This window comes from Pteronotus mesoamericanus, unplaced genomic scaffold (genome assembly GCF_021234165.1).
Source record: "Pteronotus mesoamericanus isolate MK-2021 breed Mesoamerican mustached bat unplaced genomic scaffold, CSHL_Meso_final contig_90, whole genome shotgun sequence".
Lineage (NCBI taxonomy): Eukaryota > Metazoa > Chordata > Mammalia > Chiroptera > Mormoopidae > Pteronotus > Pteronotus mesoamericanus.
This window is the reverse complement of record NW_026555277.1, coordinates 44,908,537-44,930,531: the sequence shown is the minus strand read 5'-3', so window position 1 is coordinate 44,930,531 and position 21,995 is coordinate 44,908,537. Positions and strand designations below refer to the sequence as shown.

Genomic DNA, 21,995 nt, shown 5'->3' with positions numbered 1-21,995 from the left:
GGACCGGCATGAGGTTAGGGGCGGACTGCATCCTCGCTCCTCAAATCGGTTTACCTACTAGGCACTCCCCTTGGGGACCACGTACGTTCTCTTCACCCAAGACTCCAGTGGTGACCTGAGGGAGTTGGCAGGGTGTCTGTGACTTACCCTCAAAGGTAACTTGCATGCTTGGGGTCCCAGCGTGATGGGCCAGCCCCCTTCCATCCGAAGAGGACCCCACCCGTCTCACCCAGCCCTGGCTGCTTCCCTGTTGCGGCACTCTAAGTCAGCGGGCTCCCCAGCCCGCGTCCGCGGCGGGCTGCCGCGCTAGCAAGCGGCCGCGGGACAGGGCGCGGGCGCGCGCGTCAGGCGCGCGCCCGGCCAGGGCAGCCGCGGGGGAGGAGCGCCCGCCAGCTCGCCGCCCGCCGCTCGCGCGCCCAACGGACCAGGCTGGGGCCGTGAGGTAACTGTTGCAGCCCGCGGGAGTTGGGAGGCGGATACGAGTCTCCGGTCCCGAGCGGTGCCTGAGAGAAAAGGAGAAGCCCCTTCCGTCCCTCTCCACAGCCAGTATGTCGCGGACCCCACTGCTCCTCCGCCCGCGCGGTGGGGACCCCGGGCCGCGGCGGCGGGCGCAGCCCTGACGCGCTACGGAGCCGAGGGGCGCCCGGAGCGCATGGGCAGGGGGTGAGGGAGCGCCAGCGGCTGCTGAGGTCCGAGCTGGGCTTGCTTGCTGAGTCCGGCGGCCACCCCCGGTCCCGACCATGAGGAGGGACGAGCGAGACGCCAAAGCCATGCGGTACCCGCAGCCGCCGGACGGGGCCGGCTTACCCCCTGAAAGTATGAGGAACGGCTACGTGAAGAGCTGCGTGAGCCCCTTGCGGCAGGACCCTCCGCGCGGCTTCTTTTTCCACCTCTGCCGCTTCTGCAACGTGGAGCTGCTGCTGCCGCGGGCCTCCCCCCAGCAGCCGCGGCGCCGCTCCCCCTTCTCCGGGACGCGCCTGGCGCTGGGCGCCCTAGCCGCCTTTGTCCTCGCCCTGCTGCTCGGCTCGGGGCCCGAGAGCTGGGCTGCCGGGGCTGCGCGGCTTTGGACCCTGCTGAATGTTTGCTCACTCAGCCTCAGCCCCCTCTTCAGCATCGCCTGTGCCTTCTTCTTCCTCACCTGCTTCCTGACCCGGGCCAAACGGAGCCCCAGCGCGGGCCGGAGCGGCGGCGGCGGCTCCTGGTGGTTGTTGGCGCTGCCCGCCTGCTGTTACCTGGGGGACTTCTTGGTGTGGCAGTGGTGGTCTTGGACTTGGGGGGACGGAGACGCAGGAGCTTCGGCCCCGCACACGCCCCCGGCGGCGGCGGGCAGGTTGTTCTTGGTGCTGAGCTGTGTGGGCTTGCTGACGCTCGCGCACAGGGTGAGGCTCCAGCACAGCATCCTGGTGCTGCTCTTCTCCAGCTTGGTCTGGTGGGTCTCCGCCACTAGCCTCGGGTCGCTGCCCTCAGCCGTGCGGCCCCTGCTGGCCTGCCTGGTCGGGGGCGCTGGCTGCCTCTTGGCCCTGGGGTTGGATAACTTCTTTCAAATCAGGGAAGCTCCTCATCATCCTCGGTTGTCCAGTACCGCGGAAGAAAAAGTGCCTGTGATTAGACCTCGCAGGAGGTCCAGCTGTGTGTCGTTCGGAGAAACTTCGGCCAGTTACTATGGAAGTTGCAAAATGTTCAGGAGACCTTCGTTGCCTTGCATTTCCAGAGAACAGGTATGTTAGCAGAAAGCAAGGTTTGCTAAGGAAGTGAGTGCGGTTTTACCGCTTCAGTTCCTTAGTTGAATTTGCGTGTTTGAAAGCATGCTAATTTCCAGGGTGGAGGAAAAATAAGTTTTGTTCTGGAAAGAATTCCTAAAATACAGGAAGCTTTTTAGAAATACAGAAATACCTCTTGTGAAATAGCAGACTAATTATATTGCTTTTTAAAGACTTTGTTTCTGTAATAGACGAGTTCTCAGAAGAATGAGTTATGTGCGGTTTAATAGATTGACTAGTCCCACTTTGTTATATACTCTGATGCACATCTTTTTTTGTGCCGTTCATCTGTTGCTGTTGTAGTGGTGAGATCTCCCCAAAGATAACATACAGCCATTAGAATGAATGAATTTTAAGCAGTGTGGTTTTATTATTTTTGATATTTGAGAGGAAGAATTTGAGATCTTGTAAACTTGGAGGAGCTTTGGAACTGAGACTTATTTGTTTAGATGAAAAGACTGTTGGAAATAATTTTTAAGAAATCCCCACCCCAAATTCCAGCAGTGTGGGCTAATATAATCTTTTACAGACTTACTCATGGTAGTGTATATTTGTTGCATAATGAGAATGTTGTAACAATTTAACCTTTAAACTTATATCTGGAAAGATGCCAAAAGTGTTTCCAGGTTTTTTTTTTTTTTCCCCTGTAGTTTTGCATGGTTTTGTTTTTTAAAAAGAGGAATTGAGACCATTATCAGGGAACAAGCCTCTATCTTTATATAGCCTTGTTCTATACCTGTTCCACATCACCAGGAAACTCAACAAGTGTAACTACTGTTAACTGAGCATTTGCTAAGTGCAAAATGCTTTATGTATGTTTTCTTAAATCCTCACAAGAGCCCAGTATGGTCGGTGACATTACCTCAATTTAGATATGAGCAGTATGAGTTTTTTAGAGATTACCCAACTTTACACATCTAGTAAGAGGCAGTGCTGAGATTTGAACCTAGATTTTTCAGTTTTCAATGTTGTCTTCTAAGCAACTAAAGGGATGAGTGTGTAGAGGTTTTATGTAGGAAATGAGGCGTTTATACCATTGGTTTTCAGACTTTTTGATTAGTAATAGGTTTTACACTAGGACCCAGTATATTTAAAAACTTTCTTATTACTACATTTGATGCACTCTTCAAAATAATTGACAAACCACTACACTGACTTTGTGACATGTTTAACTCTGTTGTGTTCCAGTGAGACCACGCTTTGCTTCTTGAACAGTGTTTTCAGAGGCTGCTTTTGTGGTCTGTAGTTATTTGGCCAGATACTTGAAAAAAATTGTTAAAAAACGTTATGCCTTTTGTTTTCTCTTTTTACTGCCTGTGATAATAGATGGTGCTTAGAAAAGTGTTTATCAGAAGAAAAATTGTTGTGAGACTAAGTGTAGAGCAAAGTAATTATCAGCTGTTTTCTTAGAATGGCATAGCATTTAACCGTTGACTGTAAGTGAATAGACTGCATTTTTTTTTTTTTAACACTGGAAAAGTGTTTTAGCATAGTCTCATCACATTTGTAGTAATTTTCCTAAATTTAAACCGTTACAGTTTAACGTATTTTAAATGTAATCCGTTCGCATAGTCAACTGTGGCTATTCTGTTGTGAATTGAAGATTCCTGGTTTTCTTAGTCCTAGTCTGGTGCTTTTTTCGTCACAGCAACCTTTTTCAACCCTTAACCTTGTGCAGTGTTATTCTAGGTAGCTTCCTTCATTATTTGTATTAGAAGCAAATACAATTTGTGCTTTTAAAAATGGAATGTTCTTATTGCAGAAAACTCTTATTCACATTTCACTATGAAATAGGACCATTTTGGGGGGCCTTAAATATATGCTTATAGTTTAAGGGTTCATATGTTGTTACTTAATCTTCAGTGTTATAAAGTAATACTATTTTAGCATTACCAAAAATTAATACATATTTTTAATTTAACAAAGAATGTGCTAAGATTTTTTACTTTGATTGTTCCTGAGGTTTAACAGTGGGTTTCTGGCTTTGTTTGCACACATATTTTAAAGAATCGAAGAGGAAACCAGTGCTTTTGTGGAAGTAGAAGATCGAGACTTTCTGATTTTCAGGGTGCTAAATTTTGTATGTGACAAGTGTAAAGTCACTTCACTGTTTCAGAAAAAAAGGGGAGATAGAAAGATATTGAGTAAAACCTGATAGAGGGGGAAATGCCCTATATTCATAGGCAGAGGATATAGAGTAAGGTTTTGGCTCTGCTGTGTAATCTTGGAAAAGTCAGTGAATCTCTGAGTCTCAGTATCCTGTCAAATAAGAGACCCCAATAGATGAATTTTGCAATACCATTCAATTCTAAATTCATTTCTTTTAGTTTATACTTTTTGTAAGGTATAAATAAAAGTATAAATAAATTATCACAAATTAGTAGTTTTTGAAGTTTCATTTAACTGTTCAATGTTGATATTGCTAACCGATATTTTCCAAGGTGTAATGATTGGAATAGATGAACAAATAATTCTGTATTTTTTGAATAGAGAACTTTAAAAGTTATATGTGGGTTCATTTTTGGATTGATAACAAAATTATTATACTTTTATTTCTTTAAAAAATTTATAAACTTCTTTGAAAAACAATTAAAGCTCATATCAATCTAAATATTTTAAGTTGAGAGTAGATTTAAAGTACTTCTTTTAACTTTTGGGATGTTATATTAGGTACCATGTTGAAAAGTAATGGCATACATTTGTAAGGCATTTGATATTCACAATTAGATTTATAGTAGTTGATGTAAATGCTATATATATGTCAGTTCTTAACTAACTTTTTTTTTAATATTGTTGCCAAGCATTTAGAGATTTAAAGTTTAAATCTAGTTATTGCTGTGTTTTGCTTTGGTGGGTTAATGGAAAGAAGCACATAAGTTTGTAGGGTATTTGCCAGGAGTTAGCTGAAACTAATAGGAAGTTTAAAAAAAAAATCAGTTGTCCACATAGATAGATGGCTTTGACCAGAATTTAACAAATTACATTTCTAAGGCATTTTATTTGTATATTCTGTAATGAAGTTTTCAGCCAAATTATTTTGTTTGTGATAGACTAGATAAATATGAGGTTTTAAAAGTCTCAAGTTAGTATGTGAGATATTTTTCTATACCTAAAATGCTAAGTGCTTTCAAAATGGTTAGGTAAATATTTTAAAATTCTGTGGCCTTAAAGCTCATAAATATTATGTAAAGTGTTAATTTTATTTGAAAAAGGTATACACATGTAGTATGAAGATGTCTAAAAAATGATTTTAAAGTTTAAGTGATTATTTAGCCCCTTAAGGAATTTGTAAGACATACCTCACTATGAATTTAAGAACAGCATATTATTTGTGAAATTTATTTTGTGGGCTCAGTGAGTAGTGTTTCATTCTAATTTCATGTTAATATTTTATGGTAAAATATCAGCCTTCATAATATTTTTAATGCTGATTTTGTAAATATTGCATGTACTCTGCCATTAGGATTACTGTACAGAAACACAGATTTGACCAAATTGCTTGCCCTGTTTTAAAAGCCTCTTACGGTTTTTCCTTGTCCATAGGATAAAGTGGGCAATGACTTTGAAACTTGCTTGCAAAGTCCTTTATAACCTGCTCTTAGTGTTTTTGTTTGTTTTGTTTTTTAAAAAGCCGTTTTGGCGTTAGGGAACCCTCCGTCTATCTATCTGTCTGTGGCTCTAACTATTTGAGGACTGCTTATTGATATTGACTTGCAGATTTTTTTCTTTTGCTTTTACCATTCACACTGTTTGAAATCTCCTTTAAGAAACAAATTAGATAAAGAAGTCTTTAGACAGTACAGTGATAACTCAAATTAATATATAAACTGAGAGCAAAACTCCAATATAGCAGGGTTGACCATATTTAAAAATAAGTTGACAGATCATGTGATATGTGATAGATTTTCATTATACCTCATGAAATAGTAATATCTCCACAGTTTATGTTTTTTCACACTGAATGGAAAGTAAATAGGGCCAACCTATTTGTAATAACTGTAAAGTTTACTTTCATTGTCCTCAGACTTTTTATCCTCCTCATTGGCGGGCCTTTCTCTGATTCTCTTTTTATTTTCTCTTGCGATTACTAAGTCAGTCTGTTTCCCTAGCACATTTTCCTAGCACATTCCTATACCCATACCAGAACAGGAAGAATCCATACTTGCTGAACACATTTATTTCAACATAAATATGTTTGTATAGATACAGAAGAGATAGATTTGGAGTTTATCTAATTGAAATCTACTCATTTGTTAGAAAAGAAATTAAATTCCAGAGAGAGAAAAAATATTGTCTCTAGCTTATGCCGAGAAATATTTGGGATAGGACTAAAACCAAGCTAAGTCCTGACTCCTAGTCCACCTGTACTTTCCATAAAGAGCATAGGTACCTACAGTCATGGTTTCCCAAGGCGGTAAATTAATTTTGCCAACTATCTAATAAATGACATTTCTGGTTAAAGGAATTGGTGGGTAAAGGTGGAACAGAGTGGGGAAAGTGAGAGAGGTAGAAGGAACTCTTGAAATCACATGTTCATAAATGACCTTGAAGATAAACTCCGTCTCCGATGTAGTTTTTTAAGGGTGACTTTTCAGGATGCAGCTGGTGTCAAGCTCAAGTGCCTTCATAGACCAGTCACATAATCTATTTATGTCATATGCTGAGGTACAAGGGGAGGGTAAGAAAAATGTAAGCCAACTATTGTCTACTTTGCCTAAAAACATTCAGCTTAAACAAAACAAAATGAACAACTGTGTTAGCCAATCAAAACTTTAGGAGACCCGGATTCTGTTTATGGGTAGTTCCTGACAGTTCGTAATATTGGGTTGGTGTACATCTTATTATTTAAAAGTCGATCCATATTTATTTGACTATTAAAAGCCTGTTCTTAGAATTTGGGTCAGAGGAGTGTATTCTTTGCTGTCTTTTTCTTTTATGACCTAGACCTTTTATTCCTATATTGATTTACCCTAACAAGTCTCTTTGTAGATTTTCCCTCCTCCATCAGCTAGAATACATTGTTTGGCTACTTCTTCCTTACATTTCATATGCATTTAGCATATTTTAAGTTTATTTAGTTAGCATTTAAATTTTAATGATAAATTTCAAACATAAAAAACTACATATGTATATTTTATATGGTTTAAGGAAGAAAATAAGAGTCAAGTATTCACCACCCATTTCCTTTGAAGTTCCCTGTGTAACCCTGTTTTGCTTCCCTTTCTCTCTGCCACTGAGGGAACACATCTATTCCGATATTTTATTTTTTTGCGACTCATTTCTGTCCTTAGTTTTTTATAATTATAACCTCCACAAATGTATTCCTATATAATCTAAATAACATGTTGTTAGTATTGCCTGCTTTGATCTTTCATAGAATCATGATGTATGAATTCTTCTGTAACGTTTTTTCCTTGACTTTTCTGAGATTTATCCATGTTGATGTGCATAATTGTTGATCATTTTTCAATGCTGTATAGTGTTTGATTATATGAACATAGTAAAATTTATTTATCTGTTCCACTGTTCATGGACTCTTGGGTGATTTGTTATTATGTAAAATAGTGCTCTGAAAGTTCTAAATGTCTCCTGGTGCATGTATGCTTCCAAAAGTAGAATTTGCTGAGTGGCAAGGTATGTTCATATTTAACTTTACTGTGTATGGTAGTCAGAATAACAGCACTCCAGAGGTGTCCCTGTTTTAATCCCAGGAATTTATGAATGTTACCTGACTTTGCATATGATATTTTTAAGGACCTTGAGATGGGGAGATGATCCAGGATTATCTGAGTGGACCCAAAGTAATTTTAAGCATCCTTAAAAAGTGGAAGAGGGAGACAGACGAGGTCAGAGATGGAGATGTGACAATGGAATCAGGGTTGGAGTAACACAATGTGAGAAAGACTCAATCCACCTTTGGCTTTGGCAATGGAAGAAGAGGCCAGGTACCAAGGAAAGCAGGCAGCCGCTAGACACTAGAAAAGGCAAGGAAACTAATTTTTCCCTGGAGCCCCCAGAAATGACAAAGCCTGCCAGCACCTTGATTTTAGCCCAGCGAAGTCCATACCATGGGTAATGAAGTCAGACTTCTGACCCTTGGAAATGCCAGATAATAAATGTGTTGTTCTGTGCCTTTGAGTTTGTGGTAATTTGTTACTGAAAGTATTAGTTTGCATTAACTGCTCTAATAGTTTGCATGGACTGCTGTAGCGAAGTACAACAAAGTGGGTGGCTTAAAGAACAGAAATTCATTGTCTCAAATTTCTGGAACCTAAAAGTCAGATCAAGGTGTTCCTGAGGTTGGTTATTTCTGAGGGTTGTGAGGGAGAACCTGTCCCATGCCTGGCTCCTAGTTTCTGTGGTTTGCTGGCAGTTTTTGGCACTTTTTGGCTTGCAGATGTGTCACCCCTATCTTTGTCTTCATCTTCACATGGCACTCTCAGTATGTCTCTTCATGTTCTTCCTTCTGTGCTGACCTTTGTGTCCTTAATGACCTCATTTTAATTTAATTACCTTTGTAAAGACCTTGTTTCCAAATAAAGTCATATTTCCAGGTACATCTCTTTTTTGGGGGACACAGTTGAACACATACATGTAGGAAAAAAAACCTAGGATACTATAGAGAGTTGAGTTGTTTTTCAAGATTGCTGTACCATTTATACTTTTGTTAACAGAGTAAGAATGCCCTCTTTGATTCCTGTTTACTGACTTTAATTTTTGTTAGTTGGGTTGGTATTTCTTTGTGATTTTAATTGGAGTTTTTTTAATTACTAATAAGTCAGTATTTTTTATGTTATGGACTACATTTATTATTCAGGGATTACCTGTTCATATCTTCTGCCCTTGTAAAAATTGGGTGGTTTGTTTTTTCTTAATAATTCATGAGTGTTTTATATATTCTGGGCATTAATCTATTATTCGTTATTCGGGCTGCAAATACCTTTTCTCAGTTTTTATGGTATCTTTTGATAACTGAGATTCTTCATTTTAATGTCAAATTTACTATTCCTTAAATGTTAAGATGCTTTGTGTCTTGTTTATACAACCCTTCCCTGTTAGAAGTCATAAAATATACTCCTATATTGCCTTTTTAAAGCTTAAAAATTTTGCCTTTCAAAGGTTTTTTATTGACTTAGAATTGATTTATGTGTATGATGTGATGTAGAAATTGAATCTCCTTTTTTTATCTATATGGATATCCATTTATGTCAACACAATTTATTGAAAAGTTTATTCTCCATTTATCAGCATGTATCTGTCACATGACAAGTTTCAATATATGTATGAGTCTGTGTCTGGGCTCTCATGTTTCATTGGTTAGTTTATGTACCCTATGTGAATACAACACTGTCTTAATTATAATAGCTTTATAATAAGACTTAATATTAAGTAAGTCCCCTCATCTTGTTATTGTTCTTTAAGTGTACGTTTGTTATTTTTGAACCTTTGCTTTTCAATATAAATTGGAGAATAAGTATATCAAGCTCCACAAAAAATCTTGTTGGATTTTGGTTGCTATTGCATTAAATCTTTTGAACAATTTAGAGATGAATTTGTTTTTGATTGAAAATTGTAAGTTGTATTTTTCTAGAAATTTAATGTAACTTTTCAAGTTTATTTCTTTAGTGCATAATATCTTTTTTATTATCTGTTTAATCTGGCATTTACATTTTCTTCTTTTCAATTCCTAATGTCATATGTTTTTCTTTGTTTTTTTAATCAATCTAGCTAAAAGCTTGTTTTCAATCTTTTCAAAAAATTGTCTCTTCATATTGGTTCTTGTTTTGTATTTTATATCAGCTCTTTATTTTTTTCCTTTCTTTGAGTTCATTTTCTTATTTTTTTTTCTAAGTAATTGTGGTGTTAATTTATTTTGAGCTCTTTCACTGTATGCATATAAAATTATACACTTATTTCTAAATATTGCTTTAGTTGAATCTCAGATTTTTATGTGTAGTATTGTTATTTTTCATTCTCTAGCATTTTCTAATTTTTGTTTTGATTTCTCCTTTGACTAAGGGGTTGTGTAGAAATTTTTTAATAATTATAATTATTTGCAGGGTTTCTGGTTATTTTATTGTTGTTGACTTCTGATTTAATTGCCTTGTGGGCAAGGAAGATGGCCTGACATTTGATCAGTTTTCATAAATATTTTTATGTGCTTGAAAATAGGATGTATTTTTAATTGTTAGGTAGCATGTTTGTTAGCTGTCTGGTAGATAAAGGTTGTCCTTGTCAGAGCTTCTGTGTCCTTATTGACTTATTTTTCTTCTTGAGTCAACAGTAACCGGAGAGAGTATTAAAAATCTAACTTTCCTGGTGAATTTGTCAGTTTCACCCCCATAATTTTCAGTTTGCTTCTTCTGTTTGAAGGTAAGTGTATGGAGAATAGAACTTTTCAAATTGGATGGAATTACCTATCAAAAAACAACAAAAAGGATATGTGAGAGAGAACACATTACAAATATCTAAAGAGTCATTGTAGGAAAGTAATAAAAAATTAGTTTGATCAGAGTTAACAGGTATTCACAAACTGCCTTTTATATATTCTAGGCCCTGGAGATACTAAGACAACAAGCACAGGGTCTGTATTGCAAGGAGATCACACATTAATGGAGAGAGAAAATGTAACTAAATAATTACAATTCAGTGTGATATATACCAGAGGTGTAAATAAGGTACCATGGGAGCATTTTGGAAGGACAACTAATTCTTTCCAGAATAAGCATCAGAAAACCTTCAAAAAGTAACATTTGAGCTTTATTCTTCAATGAAAGTTTTTTATTGAAATAGAACAAATAAAAAATGAATTAAACAATTTCACTACTTTGACCTTAAAAAGAAATTTTCAAAGTCATGGCATAATCTTCACCCTACCTGAAATATGTATGTAGGTAAATACTTCTTATCATCCAGCATACTGAAAAGTCATGAAAAACATATGGATCCAAATCAAGCAAACTGTTCACTTTCAGTTACCAATCAATACTAACAACCAAAAAAGGTACTAAAATTCTCTACCGGAAGGTAGGAGAGGGTAAAGGGGGATAAATGGTGATGGAAGGAGATGTGGGGTGATGAACACTCAAATTGTACCCTTGAAACCTATATAATTTTATTAACCAATGTCACTCCGATAAATTTAACCAATCAATAAATGTCAGTATCAGTGGTAGAAACAATAAATATAGGTACTAAAGAAATGTGGACTTTCGGCCAAGATGAAGGCAGAGGTAGATACGCTTCGCTTTCTTGCACAGCCAAAAGAAGGACAACAAGAAACTTAAAAACAAAAAACAACCAGAACTTCCAGAAAATTGAACTATATGGAAGTCTGACAACAAAGGAGTTAAAGAAACATTCATCCAGACTGGTTGAGGGGCAAAGACTGGCAGCCAGGGTGGAGAGGACGTGAGGCAAGGCGACAGACCAGGTTGGGCAAGGTGGCAGCTGGTGTAATGTGGGGTCCCACATTCGCATGTGGATAGTCCGGGAGGAACAACTGGGGAGTGAGTAAGACAACACAACCCAGGGTTCCAGTGTGGGAAAGTAAAGCCTCAAAACCTCTGGCTGTAAAAACCTGGAGGAGAAACTTCCAGCCTCACAGGAGAGTTTGTTGGAGAGACCTGCAGGGTCCTAGAATGTACACAAGCGCACCCAACCAGGAATCAGCACCAAAAGGGCCCAATTTGCTTGTGGGTAGTGGGGGAAGTGACTGAAAGCAGTATGAGAGCTGAGCAAGCAGTATTGTTTCCTCTCTGACGCCTCCTCCACATACAGCATCACAAGCAGGTGTGTTGCCCTGCCCCAGTGAACACCTAAGGTTCTGCCCCTTAGAATGTAGCAGGCTTATGAGACAAAGAAACATGGACCATATGAAAGAACAGATCAAAACTCCAGAAAAAGAACTAAGTGACAAGGAGACACACAAACTAGCAGATGCAGAATTCAAAACACTGGTAATCAGGATGCTCACAGAAATAGTTGAGTATGGTCACAAAATAGAGGAAAAAGTGAAGGCTATGCAAAGTGAAATAAAGAAAAATACACAGGGAACCAACAGTAAAGGGAAGGAAACCGGGACTCAAATCAACGATTTGGAGCAGAAGGAAGAAATAAACATTCAATCACAACAGAATGAAGAAACAAGAATTTAAAAAATGAGAAGCTTAGGAACTTCTGGGACAGTTTTAAATGTTCCAACATCCGAATCATAGGGGTGCCAGGAGAAGAGGAAGACCAAAAAATTGAACAGTTATTTGAAAAAATAATGAAGGAGAACTTCCCTAATCTGGCCAAGGAAATTGACTTCCAGGAGATCAGGAAGCTCAGAGAGTCCCAGAGAAAGTAGACCCAAAGAGGAGCACACCAAGACATCATAATTGCAATTCCCTGAGATTAAAAATAAGGAGAGAATCTTAAAAGCAGCAAGAGAAAAGGAGACAGTTACCTGCAAAGAAGTTCCCATGAGACTATCAGCTGATTTGTCAAAAGAAACCTTGCAGGCAGGAAGGGGCTGGCAAGAAGTATTCAGTCATGAAAAACCAAAACCTACATCCAAGATTATCCTATCCAGCAAAGCTATCATTTAGAATGGAAGGGCAGATAAAGTACTTCCCTGATATGACCAAGTTAAAGGAGTTCATCATCACCAAGGCTTCATTATATGAAATGTTAAAGGGACTTACCTAAGAGGAAGAAGATCAAAACTATGAACACTGAAATAACAACAAACTCAACTATCAACAGCTGAACCTTAAAAAACAAAAATAAAAAACTAAGCAAACAATTAGAACAGGAACAGAATCACAGAAATGGAGATCACATGGAGGGTTATCAGTGGAGAGCAGGAGTGGGGAGAATGGAAGAAAAGGTACAGGGCATAAGAAGCATAAATGGTAGGTACAAAATAGACAGTGGAGTTAAGAATAGTATAGGAAATAGAGAAACCAAAGAACATATATACAACCCATGGACATGAACTAATGGGGCTGAAGGGGGGACCGGGGGGATGCTGGTGGGAGGGAGGGAGCAGGGCAGAGGGGAATAAAGGGGAGAAAAAAATGGGACAATTGTAATAGCATAATCAATAAAATAATACTTAAAAAAAAATGTAACCCAGGGTAAGAAAGGAGGGATTATTATTATAAATTGTAATAATTACCAAGTACTCACCATGTGCTAGTCTCAACAACCCTGTGAAGTAAGTACTGGGATCCTGTTTTGCAGGTGGGAACTAAGGGAGAGGGGTGAATTAACTAGCTTGAAATCACGTAGCTAGTACACAGAAAATACCATAAAACGCTAAGTGACACTTTCAGTGTATAACAAGCCCGTAAGAACACTTCCAACTGAAACAATTGTAAGGAATCATTGAGTAAGAAAACTCTCTGGTACCCAAAAAGAAATGAAAGTAGTATAGGGGTGGAAATTTTTTTTGTCCTTTTTACATTCTTTGGCTGGTGTAGTAATTAAATTGACATAAACAGATTAACAGGAGAAAACCAAATTTAATTCCTATATATTGGAGCCCCATAGAAATAAGAGACTCAGATAAGTGACCAAATCAGGAACCTTTTATACCTATGAGAGAAAGAAACAATAAAGAATAATTGACAAAATAAAGGTGTTTGAGCTTCGGTTAATAATTTAGAGAAGAAGTAACACGGTTTGTTTATACAGTCTTCTTGTCTCTAAATTCCCTATCTCTGGAGATAAGGATGCCTTGTGCCTTCCTAGTACAGCGAAAGGTATCTTTCACAGAGGTTTATCTCTTGTTTTCAGCAGGGAATAAAAGAGGGTCAGAGTGTCTTTGCATTGGCTGTTTCTCAAATACCTTTATTTCTAAATAGTATACCAAAGTAGCATATTTTGGAGTGGCATATTTTGATCTCTTTCGGTAGGAATCCTAGGAGGTAAGCAAGTAAAATAAAACTAGCTTTCACTTGAAGAGTTTCTAACCATCCTTAGTGACCTTGAATATTTGCTCCTATGAGGTATGGCAAGACTCAAGAGATAAAAACCTAGGGTCTGTCCAAAGTCAGGAATCTAGTAGGAAACCTCTGCATACAGCTGAAGCCACAAAATGCTATTCCCTCAGTGTAAGGGTAAAGGAGAAATAAATATGGCCACGGAGATGGGATGCCTATCTTGCCCTTGGCACAGGAGTGCTGGGGAAGAGATAAAATATCCCCTGGGAATGTGTAACCACAAGAGGGCCCTCATATAGTTTTCTTTTTTTTTGTTATAGTATATATAGCATTAAACTCAACATTTCAACCATTTTTAAGTATACAGTTTGGTGGTAAGTATATTGTGCAACCATCACCACCATCCATCTCTAGAAATTTATCTTCTTAAACTAAAACTCCAAACCTGTTAAATAGCTCTCAGTTCTCCCTTCCTCCAACTCCTGGTAACCATCATTCTACTTTCTGTTTGTGTGAATTTGACTGCAGATACCTCATGTAAGTGGAATTATACAGTATTATCTTTTTTTGTGACTTATTTCACTTAGTATAATCGTTGGAATTTTGGTAGGAATTGTGTTGAATCTATAGATTGCTTTGAGTAGTATTGATATCTTAGCAATAGTAAGTCTTACAGTCCATTAACTTGGGATGTCTTTCTATTTGTGTTTTAATTTTTTCAGAAACATTTTGTAACTTTTAGTGTACAAGTATTTTACCTCTTCTGTTAAATTTATTCTTAAGTATTCTTTTTTTAAAGAAATAATTTTTAAAAAGATTTTGTTTTTATTTTTATTAAAAAGGGGAAAGGGAGGGAGAAAACAGGAGAGAAACATCAGTGTGACTGGGAGTTGAACCAGTGACCTTTGGGTTTGGAGGCCTGTGTTCAATCCACTGAGCCCTGCCAGCTAGGGCCCTAAATATTCTTTTTGATGAAATTGTAGATGGAATTGTTTCTTAATTTCATTTTAATTGTTCATTGTTAGTGTGTAGAAATGTAACTGGTTTATGTGTTAATTTTGTATTTTGAAGCTTTCCTGAATTTATTTTAACGTGTGTGTGTGTGTGTGTGTGTGTGTGTGTGATCTTCGGAGTCCTCATTTAAAGAAATTTTCTTTTTCCTTTTTTTATTGTATTTTTTAAATTACCATTTATCCTCCTTATTCCTTCTTCGACCTCCACATACCCCTCTCCCCTCTGCAGTCAGCATGCTGTTGTCCACGTCCATGAGTCTTTCTTTGCTTGGCTCCTCTACCCCCTAACCCTTCTCCCACCCCCTGTGCCCAGAACTGTCAGCACATTTTCTCTGAGTCTGTCTCTATTTTGCTTGTTAGTTTAGTTTGTTCATTAGATCCCACATATGAGTAAAGTTCTATGGTACTTGGCTTATTTCACTTAGTATAATGTTCTCCAGGTCCATCCATGCTATCACAAAGCGTAAAATTTTCTTTTTTATGGCTGAGTAGTATTCCATTGTGTAAATGCACCATAGTTGTTTTATTGGGCTGCTTTTAAATCTTGACTATTGTAAGAAAAAAAAGGTTTTATTAAGACTTTTTTCTAAAAAAAGCAGTTTTAAACAAAGTTGAGGGGAAGTTACAGAAGTCTCCTATACACACTTTACCCCCTACACTGGCATAGCTTCATCCATTATCAATATCTCCTACCAGAGTATTACATTTGTTACAATAGATTAAACTACATTGATATATCATAATCACCCCAAATTCATAGTTTGCATTTCTGTTTACTATTGGTATTATACCTTGTCTGGGTTTAGACAGATATATGATGAAATGTATCCATTGTTATGGAAAATATATACAAAGTATTTTTACTTCCCTAAAATTCCTGGTTTTCAACCCTTCTCCCATCCCTACCGCTGGCAACCATTAATTGTTTTACTGTCTCCATAGTTTTGACTTTTCCATAGTGTCATAGATTTGGAATCATAGAGTACTCATTTAGTTTTAACTCTAAATTAATGTAATGCTACATATGTGGACTGAGAAATCTTCAAAATGTAGAGTGTTCCCACATGACTGAAGTAAATTCAAATTTTCTAAGGCTTCAAATAATTTCCACAGATAAAATCCTAAGGAATCTGAGCAGTGCATAGTCAAAAATGCACAAAACATGCAAGGAGCCCTAGCTGCTGTGGCTCAGTGGATTGAGTGCCAGCCTGCGAACTAAAGGGTCACGGGTTTGATTCCCAGTCTGGGCACATGCCTAGGTTGTGGGCCAGGTCCCCAGTAGGGGGTGCTCAAGAGGCAACCACATATTGATGTTTCCCCCCTTTCTCCTTCCCTTCCCCTCTCTCTAAAAACAAATAAGTAAATCTTAAAAAAAAAAATGCAAGGAAACAAGGCACTGTAAGTAAGAACCTGCAGAAAAAGTATATAGAAAGAAATAAACACCTTCAAAGTTTTTAAGAGGTTGGAACTAAGATATTAAAAAAAAAGTTTACTATAGTTAAAGAAAATAGAAACTTAGAAAAATGACTGGGGAACAGAAGAGTAAAAGAAAAATTATGCAGATTTGAAAAATAGAACTTCTAAAGATGAAAAATATAACAAGAAATTAAAAACTGATGGGCAGTCCTGGCCACGTAGCTCGGTTGGGCCTAGTCCCTGGACTTGGGGTGCTTGTGAGAGGCAGCTGATCGACGTTTCTCTCTTGCATCAATGTTTCTCTTCTCTCTTTTTCTCCCTCCCATCCCCCTTCTCTAAATATAAATTAATAAAATCTTTTTAAAACTGATGCATATATTAATAGCAGTTGAGACACAGAATTTGTGAACAAGAAGAGAGATTGAAAGAAATTGTCCACAATATTTTGCAGAGGGGAAAAAAAAAAAGATGTCAGTCAGCCCAAGCTGGTGTGGCTGAGTGGGTTAAGCACCAGCCTACGAACCAAATGGTCGCCAGTTTGATTCCCAGTGTACAGTCACATGCCTGGGTTGTGGGCCAGGTCCCCAGTAGGTGGTGTGGAAGATGCAACTACACATTGATGTTTTTCTCTCTGTCTGTCTCCCTCCCTTCTCCTCTCTAAAAATAAATAAAACCTTTTTTTAAAGATGGAAATCAAGAAAGATAAAAAACAGTAAGAAGATTGAATGTCAGTTAAACATGGATTTCATTGATGTTCTAAAAGGAGATGATAAAATGGAGCATAGGCAATATATGTGTAGATAATGGCTGAAAAATAGAATTTTATAGACTTGATGGAAAAAAAACAAACCTCAAACTAATCTCCAGAAAGCCCATTAAATCCCAAGCAGAATAAATAAAAGCAATCTACTCCTGGACACATCATTGTAAGATGCAGAAAGCCCATTGAATCCCAAGCAGAATAAATAAAAGAAATCTACTGCTGGACACATCATTGTAAAATGCAGAACATGTACAAAAGTGCTAAAAGAAGTAAGAGAGAAAACAGAAATTACCTATAAAAAGTGAGTGACAATTATACTGGAAGGTGACTTATTAATAGCAACAGTGGATGCCAGAAAACAGTAGAATGTCATCCTTTGTGTGCTGAGGGAAATCAGTGCCCTGCAAAACTATCTTAAAATAGAACAAATTAAAACTATTTCAGACCAGCAAAAATTGAGTTTTTTTACTACCAAAAGTACATATACTTTGGGCAGAAGGAAGAACTGTAATTAAGAAAGAACACTAATAGTAAACATATAGGTAGAATTAAGCAACCACGATGTTATAAAACATTACTAATGGTACTTAATTTGTGAGGGGAGAGGACTAGCTAGATCTAAAACACTAGAACACAGTAGCATTCATGTTGGAAGGAAAGGTGGGAAAATAGGTATGGATATTTTCATGTGAAGAAAGGTATGGAGATATTTCAACGGTGGGTGTCTGAAAGGTTAGTGTCATCATTGGCTAACAAGGAATATGGGGAAAGGAACAAGTCTGGGAGAAATGATAAAAAGTTTGGTTTTCTTGATTAATGAGCATTGTGTGTGTGTGTGTGTGCACGCGTGCTATGTCTAAATGGGATGTAAGCTCCCTGAGACCAAGGATCAAACATTTCTGTTTTTCTCAAAGTACATTTTGAAATTTACAATGTATATTTATTATTGTATTTACTCTTGTGTTGTTTCTCAACAGTTTCCATGTTAACCCTGAAAGAACAAGAGTTGGAAATGAGTCTTAATTTCCTATCTTTGGTATTCTCATTAACAATAAGCCGTGTTGCACAATGATGAAGCCAGACTGCTTGAGTTTAAGTGTCACTTCTGCCACTTGCAGGATATTGGGCAAGTCCTTTAACTTCTCTGTACCTCAGTTTCCCCAGGTGTAAACTGGGAGTAGTAAGAGCATCTCTCTCACTGATGTGAGATGTGAGGATTAAATGAGTTAATCACCTGTAAAATTCTTGGAACAGAGTCTGGAATTATTCTCAAGCTCTTAATAGAGCTTGTTGTGGGTCTTAGTAGTAGTAGTTAAAATTTTCATCCTCAGATTACTTGGTAGTACATACCAAATTACTCTAAAATCTATAGTAAGGTTAAATGAAATTTAGATCTTTCAAACAATCCCTTTTTATTGTTCCGGTACTTCTCTTGCAACCTGTATTAGACTAAAAAAGTCTTGCATATGGGATTATATGAGGGAAATTCAGCAACTGTCAGTATCAGGACAACATAGAAAAGCTACAAGTGATTTTAAAAGTGATTAAAAAGTGTTACTGGGATTTCTAATGTTTCAGAATTGAAGGTTAAGAACCTTTGGTGTGCCAGATAAGAATTTGTCAGTTACTGCAACCATAACTTACTGTTCCTTAAACTTTTTGTTCCATTTTGTCATTTTGGAGTGGAGTGTAAACTGGAGCTTCAAACAAATGCCCTTAACCATAATTCTTGCTTCATAGTTCGCTATGTTCACATAGTCTGCTAAGCATGTTGACAGCTATGCATGTAAGCATGTATGCAGCCCCACCCCAGGGATGGTAAGAGCCAGACAAGAGATAAGGTAACAGAAGGCAGGGAAACTGTATGTAAAAAAGTGACTCAGCTTTCTTTCTCACTTCAGTCAGCATTAGGCATCACACTTAACTGCTCCTTTAGTTAAGGCTTTGTTCGACTTTTTAAAGTTTTCTGAAGAGCTTCTTCTACTTAAATGGTAATGGTTTAAAGCAGACAAAAATAATGACTATGAATTTTTACAAATGTGTGGGGAAATATTTTCCTTTAGGGGAACAACACCTACATACATATTAGTAAACACCAATATTTATCATTATATGAGTCTTTGTAGTGTTTGCTTTTGTTATAAAAGTAAGCACCATATAGAATTAGCTTTAATATCTGAAAATTTAATCCCTCAGCAAACATTGCTAAGGTGGTGTTCTTGGAGCTGTGAGGGTGATGAAGAAGAATCATGGAAGACATTGCCTTTCAACATGAAAATAGAAAAAGCCAGTTTTAATCCCAACACCTTTTACACAACAAGTATTCTAAGGTTTGTATGTCCTCGTTTTGCAACTGCAGTTTTTAAAATATTTTGCCAAATCAAGAATTTATTGGCTTCCAAAACTTATTTCTTGGAACACTGCTCATAGGATTTGTATAAAGTATACTGCGTATAAACTTACTTTATTTGCAAGAATAACTCATGGTTTGCAGCAGACAGGACAATAGACACATACTTAAAACATAATCATTCATTTAGTGCTTACCAAGGGGAAGAAATTAATGATTTTGGAGGTTAAAACATGCCTTGCCATGAAGAAACTTGGAATCTAGTACAAATAAAAAAGAGTGCCATAAAGGAAGTATAAACAAAATACAGAGAAGGGTTGAGGAAAGAGTGGTGCTGTGTCAGTGAGGGCCCTGCAGAAAATAGGTGATGCACTCAAATGGGTAAACTTGAAGAGTTTAATGAAGGAAGAACTAATAAAACAGTGGGAGGGATTTAGGGAAACCAACATGGGATGATAAAGTGGTGAGCAACGATAGGTAATAGGCATATAAAGTCAGCAATGGGAGTTAGCTGTCAAGGCTCAGAGGGTAGCTGTATAGAGGTCCATTTGACAGAAGCACTGGTCTCTGGTAGAGGGATGCTGCTAAGAAGAAATGACTTTAGGTGTGAGCTGAGAGAATAAATACCCCAGGCACACACTCTTCCTATATTTAAAAGTCTCCTGTCAGTGTCTTCCATTGGCTGACTCCACCTAGAAGATAGGGCAAAAGAGAATGTTGATACAGTCTATGCAGGACAGCTTCCTGGGGCACAGAACAGAGTGGAGAAGAGTGGAGAATGGATCTGGAGGGGAAAATAAAATACACCCAGCAAATCGGCTTTTTAAGGACACAGAAAATAGCAGTCTCTGCAGGAGTGGAGGAATGGCTATTTAGGAAGGGAAAATCAAGTAAACAGAGAGAAGTATTGAAATGCTGTGCTCAGAAATCAAAATTATTTCAGTTTGGAGGGTATGCTGAATAAAGAAGAATAACTGGCCATGAAAATGAAAAGCTCAGTTGGCATTTGCAGAGACATGCTCATCTTTACACTGCTTATCCTTTTGTTCATTGTCTTGCATTATATCATGGCTTTATAAATGCATGAACATCAATACTGCATTATTAGTTAGAAGATACTGGGTCAAGTTCTTTGCATTATCATGGTTATCTGAGTTATTTGCACATATTATACAAAGAGCAGGAGTAATGTAGAGAGTGAGGCTTACAGTTAAGAATATAGGTTCTGAAATTGGACTGGTTTGTGTTTGAACTCACTTCCTAGCCTGATGACCTAAGCAAATTACCTAATCTGGGCCTCAGTTTTCTCATTTATGAAACAGTCACTGTCATACTAACTTTACCATAGTTGAAAGGAGTAAATGAATGATTCATATAAAGTACTTAGCCCAGGGCCCAGCAGGCAGGTCAATAATGTTACCAATTTTTTTAAAAGTTGTAGTTAGGAGGATATAGGTGTCTTCAAATATCTGACAGCCTGCCACACGAAGTAGGTATTAAACTTTCTATTTTTGTAAGAACTTCTGGGATCAAAACTAAGACTAATATTTGTACATAACAGTCAAGTTTTGGATTAATGTGAGAAAGTCTTTTGATCATTTAAAGTTGCTTGAATCAGAACTGGTTAGTTTGTTAGAATGATTTGCATGCCAAGGGAAGTATTCAAGAAAAGACTAGCGTTGTTTAAAAGTATCAGATCATGTATCAGATTAATGAAGACTAGATAAAATCTTCAGGATACCTTTCAACTATAACTTTATTCTCTAAATCTGTGAAAATGGAAGCTCTGGATAGAATTTGATTTCTTCTCTGTTTCTCTTGACAAGGTCAGTTCCTCCCTTTCCCCCAGTAATCCAGCTTGAATGTCATCTTTATTTAACAATATTTAATGATCACAATCAAGTGTTCCAGGTTTTGTTCTAGTTACTATGATTAGTACTGTGAATAAGACACATAAGATTCTTGCTCTAATGGAGCTTTAAAAAACTTCTAGCACAGGTAAATAGAAAATAACACCACAGCGAAATAACTTCAGGTAGTTCTAAGTACTGTGATGCATGAAGAAAGTAAAACAGAATATGAGATGAAGAAATATTAGGGCTTGGGTGGTGGAAGTAGTGCTTTTAGGGTGGTCTAGGAAAGCTTTGAAGAGGGTACTTTTTAACTGACACATGGATATTTAGAAGGAGCTGGTCATGTAAAATCTGGGGGAAGAACATACCAGACAGAAGCAAAGTCCTGTGGTGGGAAAGAGCTTAGCATGCTTGGGGGTTAGAAAGAAAGCTGGGTGGTTGGAGAGTGGTAGAGGAGGTAGGAAGATCATGGATCACACAGGGCCTAGTGGACCATGTTATCGCATTTCATTCTTACTGCATTTTAATGGGAAGGCATGAGGCATTTTCCTCCATTTTTTTTCTATGCATAGATGTCCAATTTTTCTTCCATCATTTGTTTTAAAAACTCTCATTCATTGAATGGCCTTGGAACTTTTGTCAAAAATCAATTTGCTATATGTGTGTAGATCTATTCTTGGTTCTCTCTTCTGTCCCATTAATCAGCGTACCTTTGTCAATACCACAGTGCCTTGATTACCATAAAATTGTACAATGTGATTCTTCCAACTTTTTTTTTTCCAAAATAGTTTTTGTTCCTTTGCCTTTCCATATAGACAGGTAATTCCATTTTTAAGAAAATGACTAATTTTAGAACTACTATTACTTAAATTGTTGCCTATTTTTCTTTGCTTGCCATTTTACTTACTAT

General features: G+C 37.7%; 1 protein-coding gene across 2 annotated transcripts in view; it reads left to right on the top strand.

Annotated features, from left to right (window-relative positions):
• The first annotated feature begins 463 nt into the window (after positions 1-463).
• Positions 464-21,995, top strand: part of PDE3B (phosphodiesterase 3B) — a 150,892-nt gene continuing 129,360 nt past the window's right edge. For both annotated transcript variants that reach the window (XM_054586068.1, XM_054586067.1), the window contains exon 1: positions 464-1,718. In XM_054586068.1, coding sequence (XP_054442043.1) covers positions 741-1,718 — 978 coding nt within the window. In that variant the 5' untranslated portion in view covers positions 464-740. The remainder of the gene's footprint in view (positions 1,719-21,995) is intronic.